The 26987-nt window shown below is 39.2% G+C and overlaps 2 protein-coding genes across 3 annotated transcripts in view; both read right to left on the reverse strand.

Moving 5' to 3' along the window:
- The window catches only part of HECW1 (HECT, C2 and WW domain containing E3 ubiquitin protein ligase 1), a gene marked incomplete at its 3' end in the record, with an annotated part of 297921 nt that overhangs the window by 44401 nt on the left and 226533 nt on the right, over window positions 1-26987 (reverse strand). For both annotated transcript variants that reach the window (XM_080917747.1, XM_080917746.1), the window contains exons 12-15: window positions 16549-16688; window positions 13952-14073; window positions 11223-11408; window positions 2053-2187 (exon numbers count right to left, since the gene is read on the reverse strand). In XM_080917747.1, the coding sequence (XP_080773873.1) occupies window positions 2053-2187; window positions 11223-11408; window positions 13952-14073; window positions 16549-16688 (583 nt within the window). The remainder of the gene's footprint in view (window positions 1-2052; window positions 2188-11222; window positions 11409-13951; window positions 14074-16548; window positions 16689-26987) is intronic.
- On the reverse strand, window positions 17141-23753 carry LOC308421668 (elongation factor 1-alpha 1-like; the record flags this gene model as incomplete). The annotated part of the gene is made up of 2 exons (XM_080918123.1): window positions 22571-23753; window positions 17141-17234 (listed from the first exon to the last, which is right to left on the reverse strand). The coding sequence occupies exons 1-2, from the start codon at window positions 23698-23700 to the stop codon at window positions 17141-17143; spliced, it is 1224 nt and encodes a 407-aa protein (XP_080774249.1). The 5' UTR covers window positions 23701-23753.

The raw sequence follows: 26987 nt of genomic DNA on the forward strand, positions 1-26987 counted from the left end.
TGACATCTGGGACCCTCTAGTGACTACCCTCAGTTTCTCATTCCCCCTCTGCTACACATTTTTATTTGATTTCCCGACTCCGTGTGTGCTGCTCTCCCATGCCCTCCAGTACCTGATACTGCCCTCTTATTTCCTCCCCCTTATTTCTCTCTCTCAGGTCTCCCATCCCACCACCTCCTGAGATCATTCTGTTCCCCGATCAATGCAGGACTGAAGCATCCACACCCTAATCTTCCTTCTAAGTTCCCTATGGTCTGTTGGTTGTATTTGGACATTGTGAGCTTTTGGGCTAATATCCACTTAGTGAGTACATATCATATATGTTATTTTATGTCTGGGATACCTCTTTCATGATAATATCTTCTAGTTCCATCTATTTGCTTGAGAATTTCATAATTTCATCGTTTCTAATGGCTGAGTAGTATTTCATTGTGCAAATGTACCACATTTCTGTATCCATTTCTCTGTTGAAGGAACATATAGGTTTCTTCCAGCTTCTGGCTATTATAAAGAAGGCTGCCATAAACACAGTGGAGTATGTGCTCTTGTTATATCTTGGTCCATCTTTTGGGTATATGCCCAGGAGTGGTATAGCTGGGTCTCCAGGTAGAACTATTTTCAATTTTCTCGGAAACTGCCAGATTGATTTCCAAAGTGGTTTTGTCTGTTTGCAGTCCCACCAGCAATGGAAGAGTGTTCCTCTTTCTCTACATCCTCCCCAGCATCTGCTGTCACCTGAGTTTTTGATCTTAGCCATTCTGATTGGTGTGAGGCAGAATCTTAGGGTGATTTTGATTTGCATTGTCCTGATGACTAATGATGTTAAACATTTCTTTAGGTGTTTCTCAGCTATTTGATATTCCTCAGTTGAGAATTTTCTGTTTAGCTCTGTACCCCATTTTTAATAGGATTATTTGGTTCTCTGGAGTCTAACTTCTTGAATACTTTATATTTTGGATATTAGCCCTCTATTAGATGTAGGTTTGGTAAATATCTTTTCCAAATCTGTGGGTTGCTGTTTTGTCCTATTGGTAGTGTTCTTTGCCTTACAGAAGCTTTGCAATTTTATGAGGTCCCATTTGTCAATTGTTGATCTTTGAGCATGAGCAAATAGTGTTCTGTTCAGGAAATGTTTCCCTGTGCCCATGTGTTCAAGGCCCTTCCCCACTTTCTCTTCTATTAGATTCAGCATATCTGGTTTTATGTGAAGGTCCTTGATCCACTTGGACTTGAGCTTTGTACAAGGAGATAAGAGTAGATCAATTTGCATTATTCTACATGCTGACTGCCAGTCAACCAGCTCTATTTGTTGAAGATGCTGTCTTTTGTCTACTGGATGGTTTAGCTTCTTTGTCAAAGATCAAGTGACAGGAAGTGTGTGAGTTCATTTCTGGGTCTTCATTTCTATTCATTGATCTACATGCCTGTCTCTTACCAATACCATAAAGTTTTTTAAAAAAAAATCACTATTGCTCTGTAGTACAGCTTGAGGTCAGGGATAGTGATTTTCCACAGAAGTTCTTTTATTGTTGAGAATAGTTTTTGGTATCCTAGGCTTTTGTTATTATAAATGAATTTGAGAATTGCTCATTCTAACTCTATGAAAAATTGATTTGGAATTTTGATAGGGATTGTGGAGAGAACACTTTAAAGAAAGATTTTTAAGTCAGCCATATACGAAATATCACTAATCCTGTCTTTATGGTAGCATTTGCTGACTACTGATTGTCAGTAGGACACTTTAGATATCCTATGTTTGTATAGAAGTCTCTTGACTTTATGTTTTGTGTTTCCTCTAAACCAGATACATTTAATAATGGTGGCTTAAACAAAGGAAAGAACAGAAGGAAGACAGCCTGAGACATATCAAGGTAGTGAATTGGGCACCCCACAATAATCACCCATTCTTCTCCTGCAACAATAACAATATGCCTTCCTCTCTCACAGGAAAGGCAACTCTAGATCATGAAAACTAGAAAATTATGAAACATTTTATGGCCCCAGAGAAGAGCAGAGACTTGGAAACAATGATTCAGGGCAGAGAGAACATACCTCTCCAGCACTGTAACTCCTGAGCCTCTGGAGGTGCTGTCGATGGGTCAGATGATTGGGAAGGCGGCCATTCTGAAGAGGGATTCGGGGATCAATGAAAGTAGTAGCCCGACTGTTATGGTCCACGAAGAAAGACTGCAGATGTAAGACAACACACTGTGAGAGGTTGTGCTGACATTCCGAAACTTCTACAGGACTCAGTTTCTTAGTTTCATTTCCTGTGGCTGTGATCAAGTGCTTGAACAAAAGAAATTTAAGGGAGAGAGGGTTTGTCCTGGCTGATAGTTAGAGGATACTTTGATTATGATGGGACTGTCAAGGCAGCAGGAGCTAGAAATAGCTGCATCCACAATCAGGAACCAGAAAGCAAATGGATGCGTGCTGCTCCTCAGTTCCTCTTCTCCATACATATAGTCCAGGATCCTGGCCCGAGAATAGTGTCATATCAGGGTATGGCTCTTCCCACCTCAATTAATGTAATTGAGAAAATCCTGCACATGTGTTTAAAAACCATTTCTCAGATGCTTCTAGATTCTGTCAAGATGACAATACTGACCACTATAGTCATCATATTTAGTTTTGGTCCTTTATCTTCCATATAATTTAAGATGTACCTGATGTTCATCTAATAGATGAGGAAAAATATATGAGCATTCAGCAGTACTTGAATGAAGAGAATAGCCAAGTTCCCTGAATCACAGTGTAGAGAGACAACTACAAAAATAGTTTTAAAGTTTTTCCTCTTAACCTTTTTTTTTTCTCATGGCCATATAAAAATATCTATCAGTTCTCTACTATAAAAAGATATACTTTTGTTATTAAAAAATTTAAAATTTTGTGACCATTTCTCCAAGTCATTAAATATTCTAACAAAAAATTGAGTGAACAGGTTAATAAATTGAATGGTTTATAATAATTCAATACCTTTTGTTGCTAGATTCTTTGCTCCTTTTCAATATAGCATTATAAACTTTACTAAATAATGCATAAGAATAAAATGAATGGGTTACAAATAGGAAAATAAGTAAAAGTATTCTTATTCATAGATATGATTCTAAATATGAGCAACAATAAAGACTCACACAAAAGTTCTTATAACAAATAACATATTCAGCAAAATGGTAGGAATAAAAGTAATGTCTAAATTAATAACTTCCTCACATACCAATAACAATTATACTAAAAAATAATTCAGATAAACAGTCCTGTTCATTATATCCACTGCACATACTACCACAAATACAAATATGAGAATAAACCTAATGAAGGTAACAAAAGATCTCTGAAAAAAAGCTTAAAAAAAATTTCTTGGAAGTACTAGAAATGCAGTGCATTTCATTAATAATTTTATTCATTAAGCATGGCTTTTAAGTATACAAATCACAGAGTACAAAGTTTGTTAGAAGTATTTTTAATTTTGAGATTTCTGAGAATCCCCCAGAACACTGACTTATTGTGCCTGGATCTCATAAAGTAGAATCACAGAATTTGAAACAATGAGAAACCTTTTTTTCATATAAATGTATCATTGTTATTGAATAAATGGAGATTTAAACATTTTATTTTTTGAAAATTTTATATATAATTATGGTATTTTCTCTAAAAGAATTAAGTACTGACAAAAATATTCATATAATGTTATGCCAAAATGCCTTTAAAAATCTGTATATGTATCCCTCTTTTTTAAAAAAAATAAAGTGGTAAGAGAAAAAAAATAATTATGGTATTTACATAATTCCCACCTGTCCCTTTTCCTCTCCAACTCCTCTCATGTCTCCTCACTCCCTCTTTAATTCACAACCCATTATTCTTTATTATTTTGTTTTTTATACTCATTCATCTTATTTCATTTGTGTATGTATATGTTTTGCATATACATATATATGTACCATATGTGTGCCAGGTACCTATATAATTAAAAAAGGTTGTTGTATCCCTTAGAACTGGAGTTATAAATGTTTGTGAGCCATCAGAATAGCAAGATGATCTCAAGACAATAGAGGCATTTAAATCTTGGCAGTTACCAACAGCCATTTAATTGAACTTCAGGTCCACTCAAGAAGAAAGAATTTATGCCTGGTACTGAAAACTTAGCCAACTACCCATAGTTGGTGAGGTCATAGGCCCTAGAAGAGAACATGCTACTTCTAATGTTTTATTTGTGGTCTAAGTACTTATGTGTATGTCATAGGTATATGTAGCCCTCACCCCTCATCAAAGAAGCATCTCTTGCAGCAGACAGACAATTACAGAAAGCCACAACTGCTTAAAATATAGAGAACTTACTTGGGACACGAACCCTAATTGATACATCTACAGCACAATCTCTGTACCTAAGGTTCCATCTTCATGGAAGATGGAGTTGAAAGCTTGTGAGGGCCAGATCATGATACCTGTTGTGAGATAATGTCTTCTCTATAGGACAGAAAATCTGCAGCAATGAAATATAAAAACATGGCTGCCTAAAGAAGACCTTCACATTGAAAACACTACCTGACATCCAGGCATAGATGGGGAAAATTGTATAGGGCCCCTGCCTCTATATGAAGAGCTACAGGAAATTAATGGCTTCTCAGAGAAGGTAACTCAATATTTTCCAGAGATGAACTCACTGATACACTATTCAATCCCAAGCAATTATTCCTAAATGCACATCTTTACAAGCAGCAGAACCTCTCAAGCTCTCCCTCCCTCCCCCTCTCTCCTTCTTTTCCTTCCTCCCCCCCTCCTTCCTTCCTTCTTTCCCTCTCTTCCTCTCCCTCCCTCTCTCTCTGTGTGTGATGATTAAAAAATAATAGGGGCAGGAGAGAATCTGGTCTGATTTTAGAATATATGAAGAAATTAATGGGCAGAATGGCTTTTATCGGGGACACAAATGATGGCAAATGCTGACATTGAGGTGGTAAAAGGCAAATTCTTGCTCTGTTTGTACATGTGTCAACCTGTGTAGCCACCCTGGAAATCATCCGGAGTCTTAAAAAGACCAACCAAACAAAACACAATGAGATTGCATTCAGCTATAAAGAAAAATGAAATCATGAGATTGGTAGTTTAATAGGTGTAACTGAAAAAAAATTATACTGGGGTAAGCTGTGCTCTGAAATGATAATGCCACATGCATTATCTCATATAGAAGAAGCTAGCTTTGGATCTTCTGTTTTGGAATATGTGTGAAAGTCAGGTAACAAGAAATCCACTATTGGGGTGAATACGCTAAGGGAGCTGGGAGAACAGAACAGAGATGACAGTAGAAGAGGAGATTTCTACTCGGAAAGATTTAAGCAGAGAGGAAATAATGGATGGGGAACTGAAGAGATGAAGGAAATGTTAAGCAAAATGAAGAGCAAATGACAAGTCCATATGGAAAGCCACAGTCCTGAAATCCAATTAAAGATACATCTTAATCAATGAAATGGCAGAACGTATATGGTATGAAAGAAATTAAAGGACTACAAACTGGAGGTTAAGGGTTTCAGAAGGCACAGTGTTGGGGATTTAGGCAGACAGAGTATGGGGTGGGTTAATTAAAATTATGAGTGCATGAAAGTGGCCTTATAGAGAGCCACAAGTTTTTAATTTAAATTAAAGTTATAAATAAAACATGTTGAAATGGAGGTACCTTACGCGGGCATACAATGCTGTGTCCAGAAGTCATAAAAAGTAGGCTTCAAATGCTATACAAAACATGCCTAGGTTCATCAAATGGTATGTTAAGGATTATCACTTGTGGAGTACTTTATAAAGCAACCAATTAGGTATTATCAGTAACACAAGAATTTAGTAGTGACGAGAGTGTTGTAAAAATATAAAAACCCGAATTTGACTGGAACATGAATAGATAAAAATTAAATTTACGCCCCTCCAATCTCCATCTGTGCCCAGAGCTAAGGCTGTCCCACAGATCTCCAGACCCAAAACCTGCCCAGTGAGAGCTGGTCTCCCAGGAGCACTCTCACTCCTAAGCCCACAGTCAGGAGCCCACTTTCGCTTCACTGAATGCCCAAAGAGAGACCCACTGGGAGCACATGGGGCACAGAAGCCATAGGGTGGCCTGGGATAGGACCCCTCCAGTCTCCATCTGTGCCCAGAGCTAAGGCTGTCCCACAGACCTCCAGGCCCAAAACCTGCCTAGAGAGAGCTGGTCTTGCAGGAGCTCTCTCACTTCCTAAGACCACAGGCTCACAGGCCCACAAGAGGGACAAGCTCTAGTCAGAAACAGCAAGATCAACATCAGAGATAACGACGACAAGAGACAAGCACAAGAACCTAAGCAACAGAAAACAAGATGACTTGGCGTCATCAGAATCTAGTTCTCCCACCACAGCAACTACTGGATATCCCAACACACTCAAAAAGCAAGATTTAAATTTAAAGTCACGTCTCATGATGATGATAAAGGACTTTAAGAAGGACATAAAGAGATACTTGAGAAGTAGATAGTCGCAAGAAACAAGGTGGAGTAGCCATCCTAATATTAAATAAAATAGTCTCAATTGTTAATATCTATGCTTTAAATCCAAGGGCACTCACATTCGTAAAAGAAACTTCCAAAACTCAAAAAAGAATACATTGCACCACACACAATAATAGTAGATTTCAACACCCCACTCTCATCAACTGACAGATCATGAAAACAGAAACTAAACAAGAGACAAAGTGAAACTAACGAAAGTTATGAACCAGATTTAACAGATATCTATAGAACATTTCATAATAAAACAAAGAATATACCTTCTTCTCAGCACCTCATGGTACTTTCTCCAAAACTGACCATACAGTCAGTCACAACACAGGTCTCAACAGACATAGTGAAGTTAATAGAAGTTGTGAACCAAATAGATTTAACACACACACACACACACACACACACACACACACACACACACACACACACATTTCACCATAAAACAAAAGAATATACCTTTTTATCAGAACCCAACAGTTCCTTCTCCAAAATTGACCATATAATCAGTCACAAAACAGGTCTGAAGAGATACAAGAAGATTGAAATAATCTCACACATCCTATCAGATCACCATAGACTAATGCTGGTCTTCAATAACAACAAAAACAACAGAAAGTTCAAATACACATTGAAGCAGAACAACACTTTACTCAATGGCAACTTGGTCAATGAAGAAATAAAAAAAGAAATTAAAAATGTTTTAGAATTTAAAATCATGAAGGCACAACATACTCAAACTTATGGGATGCAATGAAAGCAGTGCTAAGAGGGAATCTCATAACTCTGAATGCCTCCAAAAAGAAACTGGAGAGAGCATACACTAGCAGCTTGACAGCATACCTGAAAGCTCTAGAACAAAAAGAAGCAGATACACCCAATAAGAGTAGATAGCAGGAAATAATCAAACTCAGAGCTGAAATTAACCAAGTAGAAACAAAAAGAACTATACAAAGAATCAACAAAACCAGGAGCTTGTTCTTTGAGAAAAATCAACAAGATCAATAAAGCCTTGGCCAGACTAACCAGAGGGCAAAGAGAGAGTATCTAAATTAAGAAAATCAGAAATGAAATGGGAAACAAAACAAAAGAAACTGAGGAAATTAAAAATATTATCAGATCCTACTATAAAAGCTTATACTCAACAAGACTGGAAAATCTGGAGGAAATGGACAAATTTCTAGATAGATACCAGGTACCAAAAATAAATCAGGATGAATAAATGATCTAAATATTCCCATAACTCCTAAAGAAATAGAAGCAGTCATTAAAAGTCTATCAACCAAAACAAAGCCCATGTCTAGATGCGTTTCATGCAGAATTATATCAGACCTTCAAAGAAGACCTAATACCAATACTCTTCAAATTATTCTACAAAACAGAAACAGAAGGAACACTACACAATTCATACTTCAAAGCTACAATTACCCTTATATCTAAACCACACAAAGACACTACAAAGAAAGAGAACTTCAGACAAATTTTGTTCATGAATACCAATGTAAAAACTCAATAAATTCTTGCAAACAGAATGCAAGACACCAAAACTATCATTCATCATGATCAAGTAGGCTTCATTCCCAGGGATCCAGGGATGGTTCAATATATGGAAATCCATCAATGTAATTCAATATATAAACAAACTAAACACACACACAGAAAGAGAGAAGAGAGAGAGAGAGAGAGAGAGAGAGAGAGAGAGAGAGAGAGAGACAGACAGACAGACAGAGAGAGACAGAGACAGAGAGAGACAGAGACAGAGAGACAGAGAGGGAGGGAGGGAAGGAGGGAGAGAGAGAGAGAGAGAGAGAGAGAGAGAGAGAGAGAGAGAGAGAGAGAGAGAGGGACTCATCTCATTAGATGCTGAGAAAGCATTTGACAAAATTCAAGGCCCCTTCATTATAAAAGTCTTGGAAATATCAGGAATTCAAGGCCCATACATAAACATAGTAAAAGCAATATATAGAAAACCAGTAGCCAACATCAAACTAAATGGAGAGACTTGAAGCAATCCCACTAAAATCAAGGACTAGACAAGGCTGCCCACTCTCCCCCGAATAGTCAATATAGTACTGGAAGTACTAGTCAGAGCAATCAGACAGCAAAAAGAGGTCAAAGGGATACAAATTGGAAAAGAAGAAGCCAAAATATCACTTTAGATGATATGATAGTGTACTTAAGCGATCCCAAAAATTCAACCAGAGAACTTCTACAGCTGATAAATAACTTCAGCAAAGTGGCTAGATATAAAATTAACTCAAACAAATCAATAGCCTTCCTCTATTCAAAGGTCAAACAGTTACAGAAAGAAATTAGAGAAATGACACCCGTCACAATATTCACAAATAATATAAAATATCTTGGTGTGACCCTAATCAAGCAAGTGAAAGATGTGTATGACAAGAACTTCAAGTCTCTGGAGAAGGAAATTAAAGAAGACCTTAGAAGATGGGAAGATTTCCCATGCTCATGGATTGTTCTATAGTAAAAATGGCCATCTTGCTGAAAGCATTCTACATTTTCAATGTAATCCACATCAAAAGTCCAACTAAATTCTTCACAGAGTTATAAAGAGCAAAGTGCAAAGTCATTTGGAACAATAAAAAACCTAGGATAGCAAAATCTCTCTTCACTAATAAAAAAGAACTTCTTGGGGAATCACCATCCCGAGCCTCAAGCTGTACTACAGACCTATCATGGTGAAAACTGCATGGTATTGGTACAGAGACAGGCAGGTAGATCAATGGATTTGATGACCCAAAAATGAATCTACACACCTATCATCGCTTAATCTTTGAAAAAGGATCTAAATATATACAATGGAAAAAAAGACAGCACTATCTTTTTTTTTTCTTTTTCTCTTTTTATTAATACATGATTATTTATCTGGGTCTTTATTGGTTCACTTTCAAATTGTCAACAATAAACTGATTATTCTTCAAACACATATAGTGATATATCAAAATTATTGCTGTAGCATGTAAATTCTAAACAAAACACCAAACATTGATATGATCCTATTTTAAAAAGAAGTCTTTTAGGCATCAACCCCAAACATACCACAGGCACATTACAAAGGTGACACGGTAAATGCAGATATTTCTAAACACATTTTCCAAACTGTTTTTACTGCTACACTTTGTGCCAACCATCCACCCAACATTTTAATATTTGTGAGATATGTAATTCTCCCAGGGAATTATTTGGTTTTTAAAAAATCACAAAAGGCATAGAACCCAGCTATTCTGAAACAAAGAATTTTCTTTCATCCACCGGCCATGGTCCCCTACTAAAAACAAACACCAACTAGAAATGGAAATAAAGAGTATGTAGAAACCACAAGATCCCACGCCCACAATAGATATCCTGCAGTAGTTCTCTGCCTTTCTGATCTGAAGCCAAAATGCCTACACAGGGCACTGGTGCTGAAAAGAAGACAGCACTTTTAACAAATGGTGCTGGTTCAATTGGCAGCCAGCATGTAAAAGAATGAAAATCAATCCATTCTAATCACCCTGGTACAAAGCTCAAGTCCAAGTAGATCGAGGACCTCCGCAAACAAAACAAAACAAAACAGATACACTGAAATTAATAGAAGAAAAAGTGGAGAAGAGCCTCGAACATTCAGCACCAGGCTTTTCGTTAGTCTGTTTTTACTTCCTGGCATCCCCTTTCACCTCTAACTGTACATTTTGTGGTTTCTATTGCTCAAGCTTGTTCCAACAAGGCCCCACCTGCTCTAGCAAGACCACACTTCTTAATGCCACTCCCTAAGCATCCAGATATGAGCCTATGAGAGCCATTCTTATTGAAACCACCACAGAAAGGAGTAGATGAAGCAGGAGCTATGGCCTAGCTGAAGTTGGTGTGGCCTTGTTGTAGTGGGCTTTAAGGTTTCAAAGTTCATGCCAGCACCCCAGCACCCTCCAGCCTACAGTTCAGGATGTAGATCTCAGCTACTTCTCCAGCACCATGCCTATCTCGATGTCTGCTGCTGCCGTGATGACCATGGACCAAGTCCCTGAAACTTTAAGCAAGCTCCCAAGTTTGTAATACACTCCCATGGTGTCTCTTCACAGCCACAGAATAGTGACAAATACAGAAGTATTAGGAGGTGTGGCCTTTTTGAAGGAGGTGTGTTACTGGGGGCAGGATTTAAGGTTGCAAAAGACTTGTGCTATTCCCAGTAACGATCCTTGCTCAGGATGTGAACTCTCTCAGCTGCCGCTCCAGCACCAAGCTTTGTTGATATGTTTCCTGCCGGAATTATCTTGGGTTCTATTCTAACCCTGTGAAACCACCAGTTTCAAATTAAATACTTTCTTTTTGGAAGTGGACTCAGTCATAGTCAAGTAACTAAGACACAGGTCATTGAACATCACTCCTTGGAAATTTTAAAGGTGTAAAGTTGGACGGTAGTCTTGGACCAAGCAGTATTTTGTTCCCCAGACAGCAATGGCATGATTTGGCTTTTAGAAGAAAGAAGCTAAGAATGCTAAATATCTCATAAGGCAGTGTCTATGCTTTGTGGAATAAGTAAGAAGCCTGTTGTGGAAGTCACTGCCTCCCTTGTTCCCAGGGGGGCAATATCACAGCTCTGAGACATGTAAGCTTCTTTCCCCCACAGTCTTCCTCTCAGTTTCCTCCTTATCCTATGCATTGGGGAGCCTTGGTGCTTGGTGGAAGGCCACATACTGATTATTCTCACCTTTCCCTGATGATCAGTTTTGATCTCCCAACCCCGGGGCAGTTCCAGCCGAGTATCTGCAAACATATTGATGAAATTCACCAGGTCCCGGTTGTGTTGGTAACGCTCAAAATTTCGTGCATCGCGTCGGACTTTCAGAATCATATGCTTCAGGCAAGTGCTACTCGTAAAGACCCTGTAGGCACTCTGACATAGTTTGGGGGGAAAATGATGTTAGAAAAGACAGAGCAAACACACTGAGGACTTTAACACGGCATGAGTTCAACCTGGTATTGATTTGTGTAAGCTAGAAAGGCAGGCTTTAGAAGCAGGGCTCAACAAGGAAATGTGCACTCAACTCCTATAGGCCTGTTTGCCTGGCCATTGTACCTGACCTTCAGACTCTTCTTCCTAATGTCAGCTACACTTGGACTCTCTCAGGCCTCCCTGTATGTCTCTGGACATTTCTCTTCTCCTTCCCATTTCGTCAGACTGCAGGGTTATGCTTTGGATTCTTTTATCTATCTAGCCCATTATAGTTGTTTATTGTAGTTAAAGTGGGACTTCAGAACCACATTGTCCTAGTGAACCTTATATAACGTCTTCGGGTGAGGGGAGGAGAAGAAAAGAAGGCTGTTTTCAGATTTGCTAAGTTAGTCAAATTATAATTTTATGTTACACGGGCACCAAAGTGCTTGCTTGATGAAGCTACCTAGCTGGTGGCATAGTGGGGTGAGCACTCACATGTGCCCATATGTACAATACTATGATGTTAGAACACTGGAGGCTAAAATCATTTGCCTAATATTCCCCACATTCCCAGGCTCACACGAAGTCCAGTATATAGAGCAGAGTATATATGTAGTATCTGGCAGCCTTGTCATCCTTTATGACTTCCCACTACCTCGCTGGGGATTTGGTCTGCCTAGACCCCCGTTTCCTTCCCAGGCACAGTCTCTGTCTTTGCATCAAATCACTGCACCTGTTTCACAGTCCCCACTAATGCTGGTACCCAAGTAGAAACCACCCAGTATTTCTTGAGTCTTTGTCTGTTACTCATCAGTTGGCCATAGGAGGTCCAAGTAACACTTAGCTATTTTCTTAGCATTCTCCCCGAGACGAGCCATTTCTCCCTACTCTTTCAGCACCTCATTGAGCTTGGGGCTTTAATGCTCTTTTGCTTGATTGGTTGAGTCAGCCTTTAGTCTTGGACTCTCAGCACTTCTCTGAGACTCTGCCAGAGAAATGCTTTGTCAGACTACCTAGTCCTCAGAGCTGGTCTCCCAGAGCACCATGGGCTTCTGTTGCCAGCGAATAGATTAGTGCCTTAGCTGTTTGCCAAGTTACTGAGGCTTCATCATTTCTTCTGTGTCTGCCATCTATGGTGAAGCCACTTTATAGTCCTGGCTGCTGCATCCTTCCGCATCCACTACCTACCCCATCTGCTTGGGCTTCTTCCCATTCTCCTTAAACTTCCAAGACTCAGTTCAGTCTTTGCCTCCTGCCTCATGTCACCCAGGTACTCAGCTCTCTCTCTCAATTTAGACTCTGTCCTGTCACATTAGATTGACAGTCTTATATGCGTGTCACCACAAAACAGATATTTGCTGACACTTAGGTGTCTCCTTATTCTGTTCTTGTGATTCCAGTCTCTGGCCCCAATTACAAAATAAAATTCTGTGAAATAGAATTAATAAAAGTTGTAATGCCCATTTTGGGAAAATGCCCTTGAAAATTCAAGGAACAAAAGCATAATGCGAAGCCAAATAAAAAATAATATCAATATATTTTAAAACTTTATCAAAAGCTAACCTAGTTATTATTAAAAAGAAAGTCTCTAAAATGCTTTTAATAAAGATGAGTTTATAAAATAGTTAAAATGAATAGTATTTGTCCACTTTATACTCTTGTTTTTTTTAAATTTAAGACCAATAAAGACAGCATGTATTTATTTCCAAGGAATTTTCACTAACACAATTCTGAAGAAAGCCTTAGGAAGTTTGTGCAGGCTTTCAAGACTTGGAGTCTGCAGGTACACCATAGAAACACTATGTGATCTTTCCCCCAAGATATTTCTCATTGGCAGATAAAGATGCCAATAGCCAATAGTTGGGAAGAAGAGACATAGGTGGGATTGGAGGAGAAACACAAGGAGAATAGAAGACATTGGAGGAGGAGGAGGAGGAGGAGGAGAGAGAAGCCACTATGTGTTAGGTGAGCCATTAAAACATGGCCTGGAGGGCTGGCCAGTTGGAGTTAAGAGTATCCCAGATGAAACATAATAAGTAATAATTTGGGGTTATTGGTAGAAAAAGCAGGTTCTAATAGAATAGAGGGTAGATATACGCCCAGCTCTTGTGCTGATTAAGGGTTATTGTGAATATAAAGGTTACGTGTGTCTTTTATCTGGGAACTGAATGATCAAGGCCGGGTAGAAACCCTGAGGCAGGATTAAATAATTTCTGCAACAGAAGGCAATAGAGTTTCTTAATCCTTCCTTCTTCATTGGGAGACTCACATAAATAAGTCATACATTTGAAAAAGTAAAGGGAAGGGCACATGGGAAAATTTGGAGAAAAAAAAGAGAAGGGGGAAGAGGAAATGATGTAATTACACTCTCAGAAGATAAAATTAAGACTTCCTTCTTTCCCCTAGCTCACTGAGTATAATCGTAGCCCCTCTATCTTATTAAATGACTACATGTGTCTCTTCTTGGGTTTTGAGGAAGCCTTTGTTTTGGGAGCACTCACGTAATTGGCATGTAACACAGTGAAGAACTCAGGGTTGGTGATGAACTTGACTGCCGGAGACTGCAAGAGCAAGGTGACCTTCTGTGAGTTGACAGGAGAAAGTGACCCCTCTCTCCTCAGATCTAGAAACATGAATCAAAGTAATGGAATATTTTGTGAGAAAAGTTTTTCCACATAGTCTCTTCCCGTAGCAGAGCACAGACTCCCACTCACACCGCCGACACTTGCTTTTTCACAGTGACATGACCATGTCAAGAATTTCAAGTGTTTCTTGTCTAAAATGCTTGATACCAAAAATGCTTCTGACCCCCAACCCCAATTCTAGAACATATGTATATACAGAATGAAGTATTTTATAGATGAGACACAAGTCTAAATATAAAATGTATGTACCTTTCATTTACCTCTTATAACCTAGAGGTAATGACAAATATTTTAAAAGCAGTTTCACAATATAGCATAATCTAAGTTCAAATTCATGGTCTTCTAGTCTCTGTTCCCTAAGAGTTGGGAGTAAAATCATGTGCTATCATACCTGATTTAAATATTTTAATATGAATTATTAATTTAATAATTTAATAAGTTTATGCACAAATCTTAGAATTTTCCTTTTGTGGCATCATGTTGGCATACTAAATATTCTGGATTTTTTGATTATTTTAAATTTTGAGTTTTTAGAAGTCAGGAGTCATTATTTCCTAATAATGCTCTTGGTCTAATTTCAACTGTAATTAAGTCCTCACAGGTCTATTCCCTTTTTATTACTTTCTTGTTTTATTACAATATTAATTAAGACAGTTTACAGATGCTTTTCCCTCCTTCTTAAGAAGAAATAAACACTTCTCTGCTGTGGGACTTTCAAGCTCCCTTCTGGTTGAATTGGACCTGGTCCTGTGCTTTGCTTCATCTGGTACCATGAGGGAGAAGCAATGTGTGAATTCTGAGATAGGGGCCCTAGCACTCATGTCTCTGTCTCTTTTTTGTCCCCATGTCCACAAAGAGACAAAGCCTAAAGGTAAAGCTGCCAAACCGAGGCCATCTCAGACCAACCACCACACAGCTGATACACAGGTGACTAGAGGTGACACAGGGACTGGAGGTGACTAGGAATCCAGCAATATCCTAAGTGACCTGCCAGCTTTATTCAACTTACATTGCTCACCTGCAGATCTGAAGGGTAAATGCAGTTGTGAGTTTTATCTGCTAAATGCATGGCTTTTATTATGTAGTAAAGTACATGCAACTCAATACTAAATCCAGAAATAATCTTTTGTGCCTTTTCCCATTCTCCTTCTAATGACTTGATGGCTGTAATATGCATCTCTCAGAAGAATGAACAGAGAAAGTAACAAAGAACCCAACCAGGGTCGTTAGTACCTCTGATAGAAAAAAGGGCATGGCCGCAATTAAAATTGTTGAATGAAATATGTGTGCACATTTAAGAAAGAAGCCAGTAGGTAGGGGTATGGTCAACTGAAAGATGTCTTCAAGTTATGGCATTGCCATTATATATTCAAATTTACTGCAGCTTTTGTCTACAAAAGACTTATTCAAGATTGGGCTCATCCATAGGTCATCATGGATGGGGGAGGATCTCACTAGGGAAAAGGGTTTCCTGTCATTTTCTTTACTTATGTTTCCACTGATAACTTGTTTTTGCTCTAGGAAACATCTTTCCACCTACCATTAGACAAGGAACTCAGTGGACCACACACATATAGATATATGAAATTAGAATGGGAACTTATTGTAAAGAAGAGTTCTGGTGAGAGAGGAGAGAGGAGAGAGGAGAGAGAGAGAGAGAGAGAGAGAGAGAGAGAGAGAGAGAGAGAGAGAGAGAGAGAGAGAGAGAGAGAGTTGGGCAGGAAATTTAAGTTAAAATGACTAAAATACACTGTGTAAATGTATAAAATAAATCAAATAATCATGTCTGATATCTATGTTGCCACAGATCTCTGAGACCTTATAGAGTAAGAATTACAGTATCTGCTTGCCTAGACTGAATCTGGGCCCTTTTTTGGCAAATGTGTCACCAACTCAAATGGAAATGGGTTACTGGGTTTTCACTGTGGCACTTGAATATGTTGTTATGGGTACAGAAAGTAGAAGCCAGTCTCATGCTTTCAAAACATCATTGTTGGCATCTCAATTTGGTTAGATTTAAAGAATTAAAATCTCAGGAAAACAAGGCTCGACACATGGTAAAATTAATATGCTCTTGGGCTTTGTGAACAAGAAACTCACCAGAAACCTCTTTGAGTCCAGGTTCCTTTTTGGTTAGACTGAATTTTATCTGAAATGCTCAAGACTCACTTGAAATGGATTGTGCACCTTTGCCATGTTTTACTTATAAGTGACAAATTCTTAGGACACCAACAGATAAACAATACTTAACCACACAGGAGTCTATGTCTTCTAAGATTCTCAAAGGGGAAGCTTTGTCATCTCCTTTATCCAGGCCACTAATACTCCATCTATTTTTCCCATATTTTGCTGTGGGTCATGTGGCTATCTCATGAGGCAGGGTAAGGACTTGTACACTTGTGTCACAGACACTGCATGCCACCTCTAGTGCTCTGGGCCCCCTGCTCCAATACCTAAGCTTGACTGGGAAGATTCTGCTTCTGAGTCACTCCCTCCACCTCCACCTCCTCCGTCTGGAATTTGCTCACAGCTTTGGTTGCCAGAATCTTCTTCCGGTCTCTCTGTTGCAATGGTTCTCTGGATGTTTTGATACCTGCACATTAGAAAACAGAAAGACCACAACCAGTTTGTGTTTGGTAATGCTTTGAATAAGGCCATTGGGAAAATTGTAAAAAGTTGTCTTGGAATTATAAGTGTCTACAGTTCCTATAAGACTGCCAGAACAATTAATAAGATCTGTAAGACATCTATCTCTGAGGTAGCTGGACAAATCTATTTATTAGGACTCGCAGACTGTAAACTAGAGGGTGGCAGGTAGGGGAGGGGAGTTGTTGGTTAGATTTGGAAAAGAAGTCTTGAAATCCCAAAAGGCCCTCCCAGTTTATGACAAAGTACGGCTTATATGTGCTTTGTGTTCAGAAAGCAGATGGGGAGGGGTGTTGCAGAAGAGGTGGAGGAAGGAGCATAAATAATCAAGTCTCCAAGTCTTAACTCAAAAGTCAGGCAGGGAGCGCACCTGGTCCTGTTTGGGTTCATTCTTCTGCATCAGGCTTCTGAAGGAGTCAGCGCCCTAGTTTTCACCCTGACCTTAAGGAGCAAAGTTTTCCTTCTCTGGTCTCCAAATTGCTCAAAAGAGGACCTGTTAAATCACATTAACATGAAGCAAACTGAAACCTGTGCTTCTAGAAGCTGTCCTGCTACGGTTCGGTATGTCAGGGTTTGAGACTCACTGGTCTAAAGGATCTACATTTATTTTATCAGCCATCATTCACTTCTGAGAACCTGTCAGAAGACACTTTTGCCAGCAGCAGTTGCTGGGGGATATTTCTTCAGAGGGCCATTTATTACCAAATGAAAGACCTGTTGTGATCCTGCTGGAAAACAAGCAATGCAGCCAGGGCGGGAGACTACAACCGTCAGTGAGAAACTTCCTGGACTCTGACTTCAGCTGGGGCAGAGCACTGCCAGAGACTGCAGACTCTGCTATTGGACAATAGCCTAATGTATTGGAGACAATAATTTTACCAAATGGCGAAACAATCTTTTTAGAGCCACATGCTCTCTCCAGCTCTCCTCTTACGATGAACCAAAGTCCTGTCCCCTTAAAGCACAAATAGCACATGTGACAGTTTTGTGATGGAACTCAGAAGGCTTGAGGAAGCCCAGGTCACAGATGTCACTGACTCAGAAAGTCTCTAAAGGCCTTTCTTCCCTTTGCCATCTCATCAGGAATTTCCTCTTCATGTCATCCTATATTTGTTATGTTTGGAGCGAAAATTACATAAAAGGTCCATGAAACTTGGTAATAAAATCAGTTGAAATAATAAGATTTTAATTGCCCATGATTATATGCAAATAATCATACAAACTAGGAAAAAAAAAACAAGAAACCTCCCCAATCCACTCCAACCCAACCAAACAAATAAAACCACAGGACAGAAAACTCCAAATATTACTTAAAATTAGTTACAATAAGAATTAATTACAGTTCTTAAAAGATTATGGCGAAATGTTGATTCTCTGAGAATTAAAATATAAACCATACCAAAGTGCCAAAAATACAGAAATAACTACTAATCAGCAAACACAGACCAGAAGACAAGATGGAAGTAAAGCTATTTTTGGCTTAGTGAAATCTATAAAACCACATTCTTAAAAAAAAAAAAAGGCGTTGATGAGAAATACCTTAACTCTGTTTCTTTCCCTCGTGTTGCTTTGGAATAGGGCTAATACAAAGGAATATGCTAATACAAGATACTTTTAATTTTATTTTACCACACCTGGAAATATTTATTAAGCTAGAATAATTTACTTTTTCTTTTTTGTTGTTTTGTTTTTGTTTGTTTTTATTTTTGTCTCTTCTTTGGATATTTTATGCATTTACATTTCAAATGTCGTCCCCTTTCCCCGTTCTACTCTCTCCACCCCTCCTCCCCTGCTACTATGAGGATGCTCCCCTGTTGTAGTAAATATAAAATAGAGATAACTGTTTATCCCTCGCTAGTGCTGGCTTCCGTAGAGCCACATCATACTGCGGGGCATCTTTAACTTCGCGTCTCCACACCGCCTCTGAGTACTCACAGACCCCCGGCTTCTTTTGGCCCAGGGTGAGTCCATTCCACCCACCCTGGCTGCTTCTGTCCTGGGTGATCCATGACCCCCGAAATGTGTTGGTTTCACTCACTTTCCCTTGGTGTGCTGTTGCCAAGCATTTAACACACACACATCCGAACTCTGTGGAAGGTTTTGTGCATTCCATCTCTACACCCTTTGAACTCAATTAATTCGCCACATCAAAGAACACACTGAAACACTCTGACCCAATCGGTATGATATAATTTGCCCACCCACCCACTCCAAACTCACCACCCTGGCACTTCCTTAACTGGAGAAATGAGCCTTCACAGGAACAAGGGCTTCTCCTCCTATTGAGGTCAGATAATGCCGTCCTCTTATATATGCAGCTAGAGCCATGGGCCCCTCCATTTGTACTCTTTGGTTGGTGTTTTAGTCCCTGTGAACTCTAGGGAGTCTGGTTGGTTGATGTTGTTGTTCTTCCTATGGGGTTGTGAATCCCTTCTCTTCCTTAAGTCCTCATCTCTAACTCCTCTATTGGAGTCCCCATGTTCAGTCCAATGGTTAGCTGCTAATCCTTATTTGTATCAGTAAGGCTCTGGCAGAACCTCTCAGGAAACATCCATATCAGGCCCCTGTCAGCAAGCACTTCTTGGCATCAGCAATAGTGACTAGGTTTGATGGCTTCGGATGAGATGGATCCCTAGGTGGGGCAGTTTCTGGATGGCCTTTCAACTCGGTCTCTGCTCCGCTCTTTGTATTTCTTCCTGTGAGTATTTTCTTCTCCCTTCTAAGAAGGAATGAAGCATCCACGTTTTGGTATTCTTTCTTCTTAAGATTCATGTGGTCTGTGAATTGTATCTTGTGTATTCCAAGCTTTTGGGCTAATATTCGCTTACCAGTGAGGGCATACCATGTATGTTCTTTTGTGATTGGGTTACCGCACTCAGGGTGATATTTTCTAGTTCCATCCATTTGCATAAGAATTTCATGAAATCATTGTTTTTGATGGCTGAGTTGTACTCCATTGGGTAAATGTACCACATTTCCTGTACTCATTCCTCTGTTGAAGGAATATGGGTTCTTTCCAACTTCTGGCTATTGTTTATAGTGCTATGAATATAGTAGAGCATGTGTCCTTGTCATATGTTGGAGCATCTTTTGGGTATATGCCCAGGAGTGGTATAGCTGGGTCCTCAGGTGTGTCTAGTTTTCTAAGAAACCAGACTGATTTTCAGAGTGGTTGTACCAGCTTGCAATCTGACCAACAAGGGAGAAGCATTTCTCTTACTCCACATCCTCGCTCACAGCTGCTGTAACCTGAATTTTTGAACTTAGCCATTCTAACTGGTGTGAGGTGGAATCACGGGGTTGCTTTAAATTTGCATTTTCCAGGTGACAAAGGAGGTTGAAGATTTATTTACTTGCTTCACTGCCAGCTGATATTTTTCGATTGAGAATTTTTTGTTTAGCTTTGTACCTCATTTTAAAAATAAGATTATTTGGTTCTCAGGAGTCTAACTTCTTGAGTTCTTTATATTTTGGACATTAGCCCTCTATTGGATGTAGGTTTGGTAAAGATCTTTTCCAAATCTGTGGGTTGCCAATTTGTCCTACTGACAGTGTCCTTTGCCTTATAGGCACTTTTCAATTTTATGAGGTCCTTTTTGTCAATTATTGATCTGTTTAGGAAATTTTCTCCTGTGCCCAAGTATTCTAGGTTCTTTTAAACCTTCTCTTCTATTGGATTCAGTATACCCAGTTTTATGTGGAGGTCCTTGAGCCATTTGGACTTGAGCTTTATACAAGGAGATAAGAATAAGTCATTTTGCATTCTTCTACATGCAGACTGTCAGTTGAGCTAAGAACTAGCACCTTTTGGTGAAAATGTCTTTTTTCCACTGAATGGCTTTAGCTCCTTTGTCAAAGATCAAGTGACTATAGGTTTGTAGGTTCATTTCTCAGTCTTCAATTATATTCTATTGATCAACCTGCCTGTCTCTGTACCAATACCACACAGTATTACATCACAATTGGTCTGTAATACACCTTGAGGTCAGGGATAGTGATTCCTTCCCCCAGAAGTTCTTTTTATTGTTGAGAATAGTTTTCATCATCCTGGGTTTTTGTTATTCCAAATAAATTTGCAAATTGCTCTTTCTAACTCTATAAAGAATAGACTTGAAATTTTTATGGGGATTGCATTAAATCTTCAGATTCCTTTTGGCAAGATAGCTATTTTTATTAATCCTGTTAATATATGAGCATGGGAGATCTTTCCATCTTCTGAGATCTTCTATTTCTTTCTTCAGAGACTTGATCTTTCACTTGCTTGGTTAGAGTCAAACCAAGATATTTTATATTATTTGTGACTATTGAGAAGGGTGTAAATTCCTTAATTTATTTCTTAGCCTGTTTAGCCTTTGAGTAGAGGAAGGCTACTTGTTTGTTTGACTTAATTTTATATCCAGACACTTTGCTGAAGTTGTTTATCTTGTTTAGGAATTCTCTGTTGGAATTTTGGGGGTCACTTAAGTATAGTATCCTATCATCTGCAAATAGTGATATTTTTATTTCTTCCTTTCCAATTTGTGTCCTTTGACCTCTTTTGTTGGCTAATTGCTCTGGCTAGGACTTTAGTACTATACTGAATCAGTAGGAGAATGGGCAGCCTTGTATAGTGCCCAATTTTAGTGGGATTTCTTCAAGTTTCTCTCTGTTTAGTTTGATGTTGGCTACTGGTTTGCTGTATATTGCTTTTACTATGTTTAGGTATGGGCCTTGAAGTCCTGATCTTTCCAAGACTTTTACAATGATGGGGTGTTGAATTTTCTTAAATGCATTCTCAATATCTAATGATGATCATGTCCCTTTTTTTTCCTTTGAGTTTTTAATATAGTGGATTACATTTGTTGGATTTCTATATATTGAACCATCCCTGATCATGATGGATGCTTGTTTGGATGTGTTCATGGATTTTGCAATAATTTTATTGAGTTTTTGCATTGATATTCATAAGAGAAATTGGTCAGAAGTTTTCTTTCTTTGTTGGATCCTTTTATGGTTTAAGTTTAGCATAATTGTGGCATTTTAGAAAGAATTGGGTAGTGTTCCTTCTGTTTCTATTTTGTGGAATAGTTTGAAAAGAATTGTTGTTAGGTCTTCTTTGAAGGCCTAATAGAATTCTGCACTAAATCCATCTGGTCTTGGGCTTTTTTTGGTTATGATACTTTTAATGTCAGCTTCTATTTCTTTAAGGTTTATGGGACTATTTAGATGGTTTATCTGATCCCGATTTAACCTTGGTACATGGTATCTGTCTAGAAAATTGTCCCTTTCATCCAGATTTTCCAGTTTTGTTGGACATAGGCTTTTGTAGTCATGATTTCTTAAATTTCCTCAGTTTCTGTTATGTCTCCTTTTTTATTTCTTACTTTGTTAATTTGGATACTATCTCTGGTTAGTCTGGCTAAGGGTTTTATCTATACTTAGAATATGTTGATATTCTCAAAGAACCAGCTCTTGCTTTTGTTGATTCTTTGTGTAGTTCTTTTTGTTTCTAGTTAGTTAATTTCAGCTCTGAGTTTGATTATTTCCTGGTGTCTACTCCTCCTGGGTGCATTTGATTCTTTTTGTTCTAGAGCTTTCAGGTGTGCTGTCAAGCTGTTGTTAGTGTATGCTCTCTCCAGTTTCTTTGTGGAGGCACTCAGAGCTATGAGTTTTCCTCCTAGCAGTGCTTTTCTTGGATCCCATAAATTTGGGTATGTTGTGCCTTCATTTTCATTAAATTCTAAAATGTCTTTATTATTTTTTTCTTGATGAAGTTATCATTGAGTAGCGCGTTGTTCAGTTTCCATGTGTATGGAATTTCTGTAGTTTTTGTTGTTATTGAAGATCAGCCTTAATCCATGGTGATCTGATAGGATGCATGGGATTATGGCAATCTTCTTGTATCTGTTGGGGCCTGCACTAATTTGTCCTGGATGGTTCAGGACAATCACCTGAGCAGTGAAGCCAGCTGTTCCCATTGGTGGGTCATTTTTGCCATCACCAGCAACATTGCCACGCCTAACATCTTTGACAGACACATTCTTTACATTGAAGCCCACATTGTCCCCAGGAAGAGTTTCACTCAAACCTTCATGGTGCATTTCAACAGACTTGACTTCAGTTGTTACATTGACTGGAGCAAAGGTAACCACCGTGCCAGGTTTGAGAACACCAGTTTCCACTTGGCCCATGGGGACAGTCCCAATACCCCCGATTTTGTAGACATCCTGGAGGGGCAGTTGTAGAGGTTTGTCAGTTGGAAGAGTTGGTGGAAGGATACAGTCCAAAGCTTCCAGCAGCGTGGTGCCGCTGGCACTGCCATCTTTGCAGGGGACTTTCCATCCCTTGAACCATGGCATATTAGAACTTGGCTCCAGCATGTTGTCACCAGTCCAACCAGAAATTGTCACAAATGCTACTGTGTCAAGGTTATAGTCAATTTTCCTAATGCAAGTGCTGACTTCCTTAATGATTTCCTTGTATCTCTTCTGACTGTATGGTGGCTCGGTGGGGTCCATTTTGTTGACACCAACAATTAGCTGTTTCACGCCCAGGGTGTAAGGCAGAAGAACATGCTCACGGGTCTGCCCGTCCTTGGAGATACCAGCTTCAAAATCACCAACACCAGCAGCAACAATCAGGACAGCACAGTCAGCCCGAGATGTGCCAGTAATCATGTTTTTAATGAAGTCTCTGTGTCCTGGGGCATCAATGATAGTCACGTAGTGTTTGCTGGTCCCAAATCTCCACAGGGAGATGTCAGTAGTGACACCACACCCACGCTCAGCTTTCAGTTTGTGCAAGACCCAGGCGTACTTGAAGGAGCCTTTTCCCATCTCAGCAGCCTCCTTCTCAAACTTTTCGATGGTTCGTTTGTCGATTCCACCACATTTGTAGATCAGGTGGCCAGTTGTGGTGGACTTGCCAGAATCTACGTGTCCAATTACGACGATGTTGATGTGAGTCTTTTCCTTTCCCATTTTTTCTTTGAATTAGCGGTGGCTTTCACAACACCTGTGTTCTGACGGCAAACCCGTTGTAAAAAAGCTGCTTTCAATATTCTTTCTTTGTTTTGAACATTTGGTGTTTGACTGTTATGTGACAGGAGAAATTTCTTTTCTGGTCCAATCTATTTGGAGTTCTGTAGGCTTCTTATATGTTCATGAACATCACTTTCTTTAGTTTAAGGAAGCTTTTTTCCTATGATTTTGTTGAAGAAATTTACTGGCCCTTTAAGTTAGGAATCTTTACTCCATTCTATACCTATTTTTCTTAGATTTGGTCTTCTCATTGTGTCCTCAATTTTCTGGATGTTTTGCCTTAGGATCCTTTTGCATTTTGCACTTTCTTTGACTGTTGTGTCAATGATTTCTTTAGTGTCTTCTGTCCCCAAGATTCTTTCTTCCATCTCTTGTATTCTGTTGGTGATGTTTGCATCTATGACCCCTGATCTTTTCCTAGGTTTTCTATCTTCAGGGTTGTCTTACTTTCTGATTTCTTTATTTGTTTCTATTTCCATTTTTAGATCTTGGATGGTTTAGTTCAATTCCTTCACCTGTTTGGTTCTGTTTTCCTTTAGTTCTTTTAGAGATTTTTGTGTTTCCTCTTTAAGGGCTTCTACTTGTTTACCTGTGTTCTCCTGTATTTAAGGATTTTATTTATGTACTTTTAAAAGTCCTCTATCACCCTCATCATGAGATGACAGGAGTTGCTGTAGTAAGAGAACTTGGATCTGATGATGCGAAGAGTCCTTGGTTTCTGTTGCTTATGTTCTTGTGCTTGCCTCTTGCCCTTTGGTTATCTCTGGTGTTAGGTGGTCTTGCTGTCTCTGACTGGAGCCTGTCCCTCCGGTGATCCTCTGAGCCTGTGATCTCAGTTATGTCAGCACTCCTGGGAGACCACTGGGAGACCAGCTCTCCCCGAGCAGGATTTGGGCCCTGAGAGTTGTGCCACAGGGTTAACTCCAGGGTGCAGCTGGAGACCAGAATGATCCCGTTCCCAGTTGCTCCACAGTTCCCGAGCCCTGTAGTCTCCTGGCAGGTTCCTCTTTGGCCATTTATTGAAGCAGAAATGCTCATCTCACCTGTGGACTTAGGAGTGATAGCACTCCTGGGAGAACAGCTCTCTCTGGGTGGGATTTATGGTTTGGGTCCGGAAAGCTGTGCCAGAGAGTTAACTCTGGGGTGCAGATGGAGACCGAAAGTTAATATTTTTGATATTTAAATGGACTAAGTCTTTAAATAAAAAAAATCACAAGACAATAAACAGAACATTTAATAAAATGAGAAGTTAAGTGTATTAAAGTATAGCTACAGTGGAATATTTACAGGAATTTAGATGTTGATATATATCAGTATTATAATATAACAAGAAAGTAGAAGATATGAAATTATGTTGTTATGTCATAACTAGGTAAGAATTATACCATATATTGAAATAAAATTGAATATATTACTTAAAAATTTAAACCTTGGTCTAATATGAATATAAGCTTTTTCAATTTAAATTTAAATTTGCCTTACCATTATAATTTAATAAAGTTAAGTTAAAATAAGTTTTAATTGATTATATATAATGAAAATTTATGTTTGTCATATGTATGTATATATATATATATAATTAGAGCTATTTAACTTTAGTCTCAAACTATAGGAATCAATTCAGACATAATCTTGTGTTTAGTGCTAGGCAAGACCTACAGCTTTTGACTCTGTGTTTTTCAGGGTAAATCTTGATCTTTTCACTCACTTAGGATGCCAAGTGAGACTCCTCGCAATGCTAACAAGTATTTTTTTTTTTCAACGAGCTAGCAATCTTTGTAAACTTCTTCATGTAACTGAGATTACCAGGAAAAAAACCCTAGATATGAACGTAAATGTGCATACTCTCAGCATACTTTTTGTACCTGCCTACTTTCCAATCACAGAAACTTTTAAACACTTGAAATGGAGAAAGACAGTGTTTAATAACATGGCTTTCCCACAAGCGTCCAGCACTTTCTCAAACTGCAAAATTATTTTTCTTCATCTGTTAATAGGAACTTCAAATGCAGCTGTCCCTTCAGCAGGGATCCTGGCTGCCTCCTCCAGTGTGTGCAGTGCGTGGCAGGGCTCCGAACCGGATGCAGACGGAAATTTAAGTTCTTTACTATCCGAACACCATCAATGTCTATTGACTTTTTATTCCATAGGTCTGGGTATTTTTAATCTACTGCTTTGTTGGTTATATCATTATTTGGTGTTCAAGCAGCACCTCCCACACATGTAGCTTGATGACAATTCTGGCTTGCTAAGTCTTTTCAGCACATTTCTGCAGGTGGGATGGTCCATAGTTAACAACAGAGAAAGACTGTCCTATGGCCATTGGATGCATTTATATATAATAAAAGCAGGTTTTGACAACTTCTTCCTAACAATATGCTTTGCTTCTGTGGGAATGATTATGAATAAATGGGCCATGTGCCACCACAACCAGCATTGGATAAGTTAATTTGAGTAACTCTTGGTACTGTTTATTCTATTATTTCTGAGACAGGGTTTCTCTGTATAGCTCTGACTGTCCTGGAACTATCTCTATTGACCAGGCTGACCTTGAACTCAGAGCTCCATCTGCCTCTGCTGGGATTAAAGGTGTGCACCACCACTGTCAGGTGAAACTGCCACTAATTCCTGTGGAGAAAATGTCTGCCAACCTGGAGGCATCCGACACAAAGATACCCTGCCCGTGTCTGTTCTTCTGGATAGACTGGAAGGTTCCGTGAGACAGATCACAATGAGTATGCTTCTGGCTCTTGCCACCGTGGGCTGTGTGCCAGAAAGGAATCAATGGCACACCTGCTTCCGGTGTGTCTGGGTATCAAGGCAGGCATTGTGACTTGGGAGGAGATGAGCATGTTTCTGATCCCAGCATGAGTGACGCTGTATGGCTCAATGAGTCAGGGACATATATGTACGTCTGGCCTCACAAGTGTTCTGGTGTTCACTATGAATTAAATATTGATGAGTGTGGATCCCAGGTGAGTGTACATGGTGCCAAATGCCAGGATGCTCATGGGACTTACTTCTGTGACTGAGCACCTAGATTCCTTAAAGACCTCTGTGAACTGAACTTTAATGACTGTGCCAGCCACATCTCCGTGGAAGTTTATGTATGGATAGCAGAAGATACTACTGTGACTGCATGGGCATTGGATTCACAGGGACACACTGTGAGACTTTGATGCCTCTTTGTTGATCAAGGCTTTGTCACATGTGAAGACACTGTTGAC

Source organism: Micromys minutus (assembly GCF_963924665.1).
Source record: "Micromys minutus genome assembly, chromosome: 6".
NCBI classification, from domain to species: domain Eukaryota; kingdom Metazoa; phylum Chordata; class Mammalia; order Rodentia; family Muridae; genus Micromys; species Micromys minutus.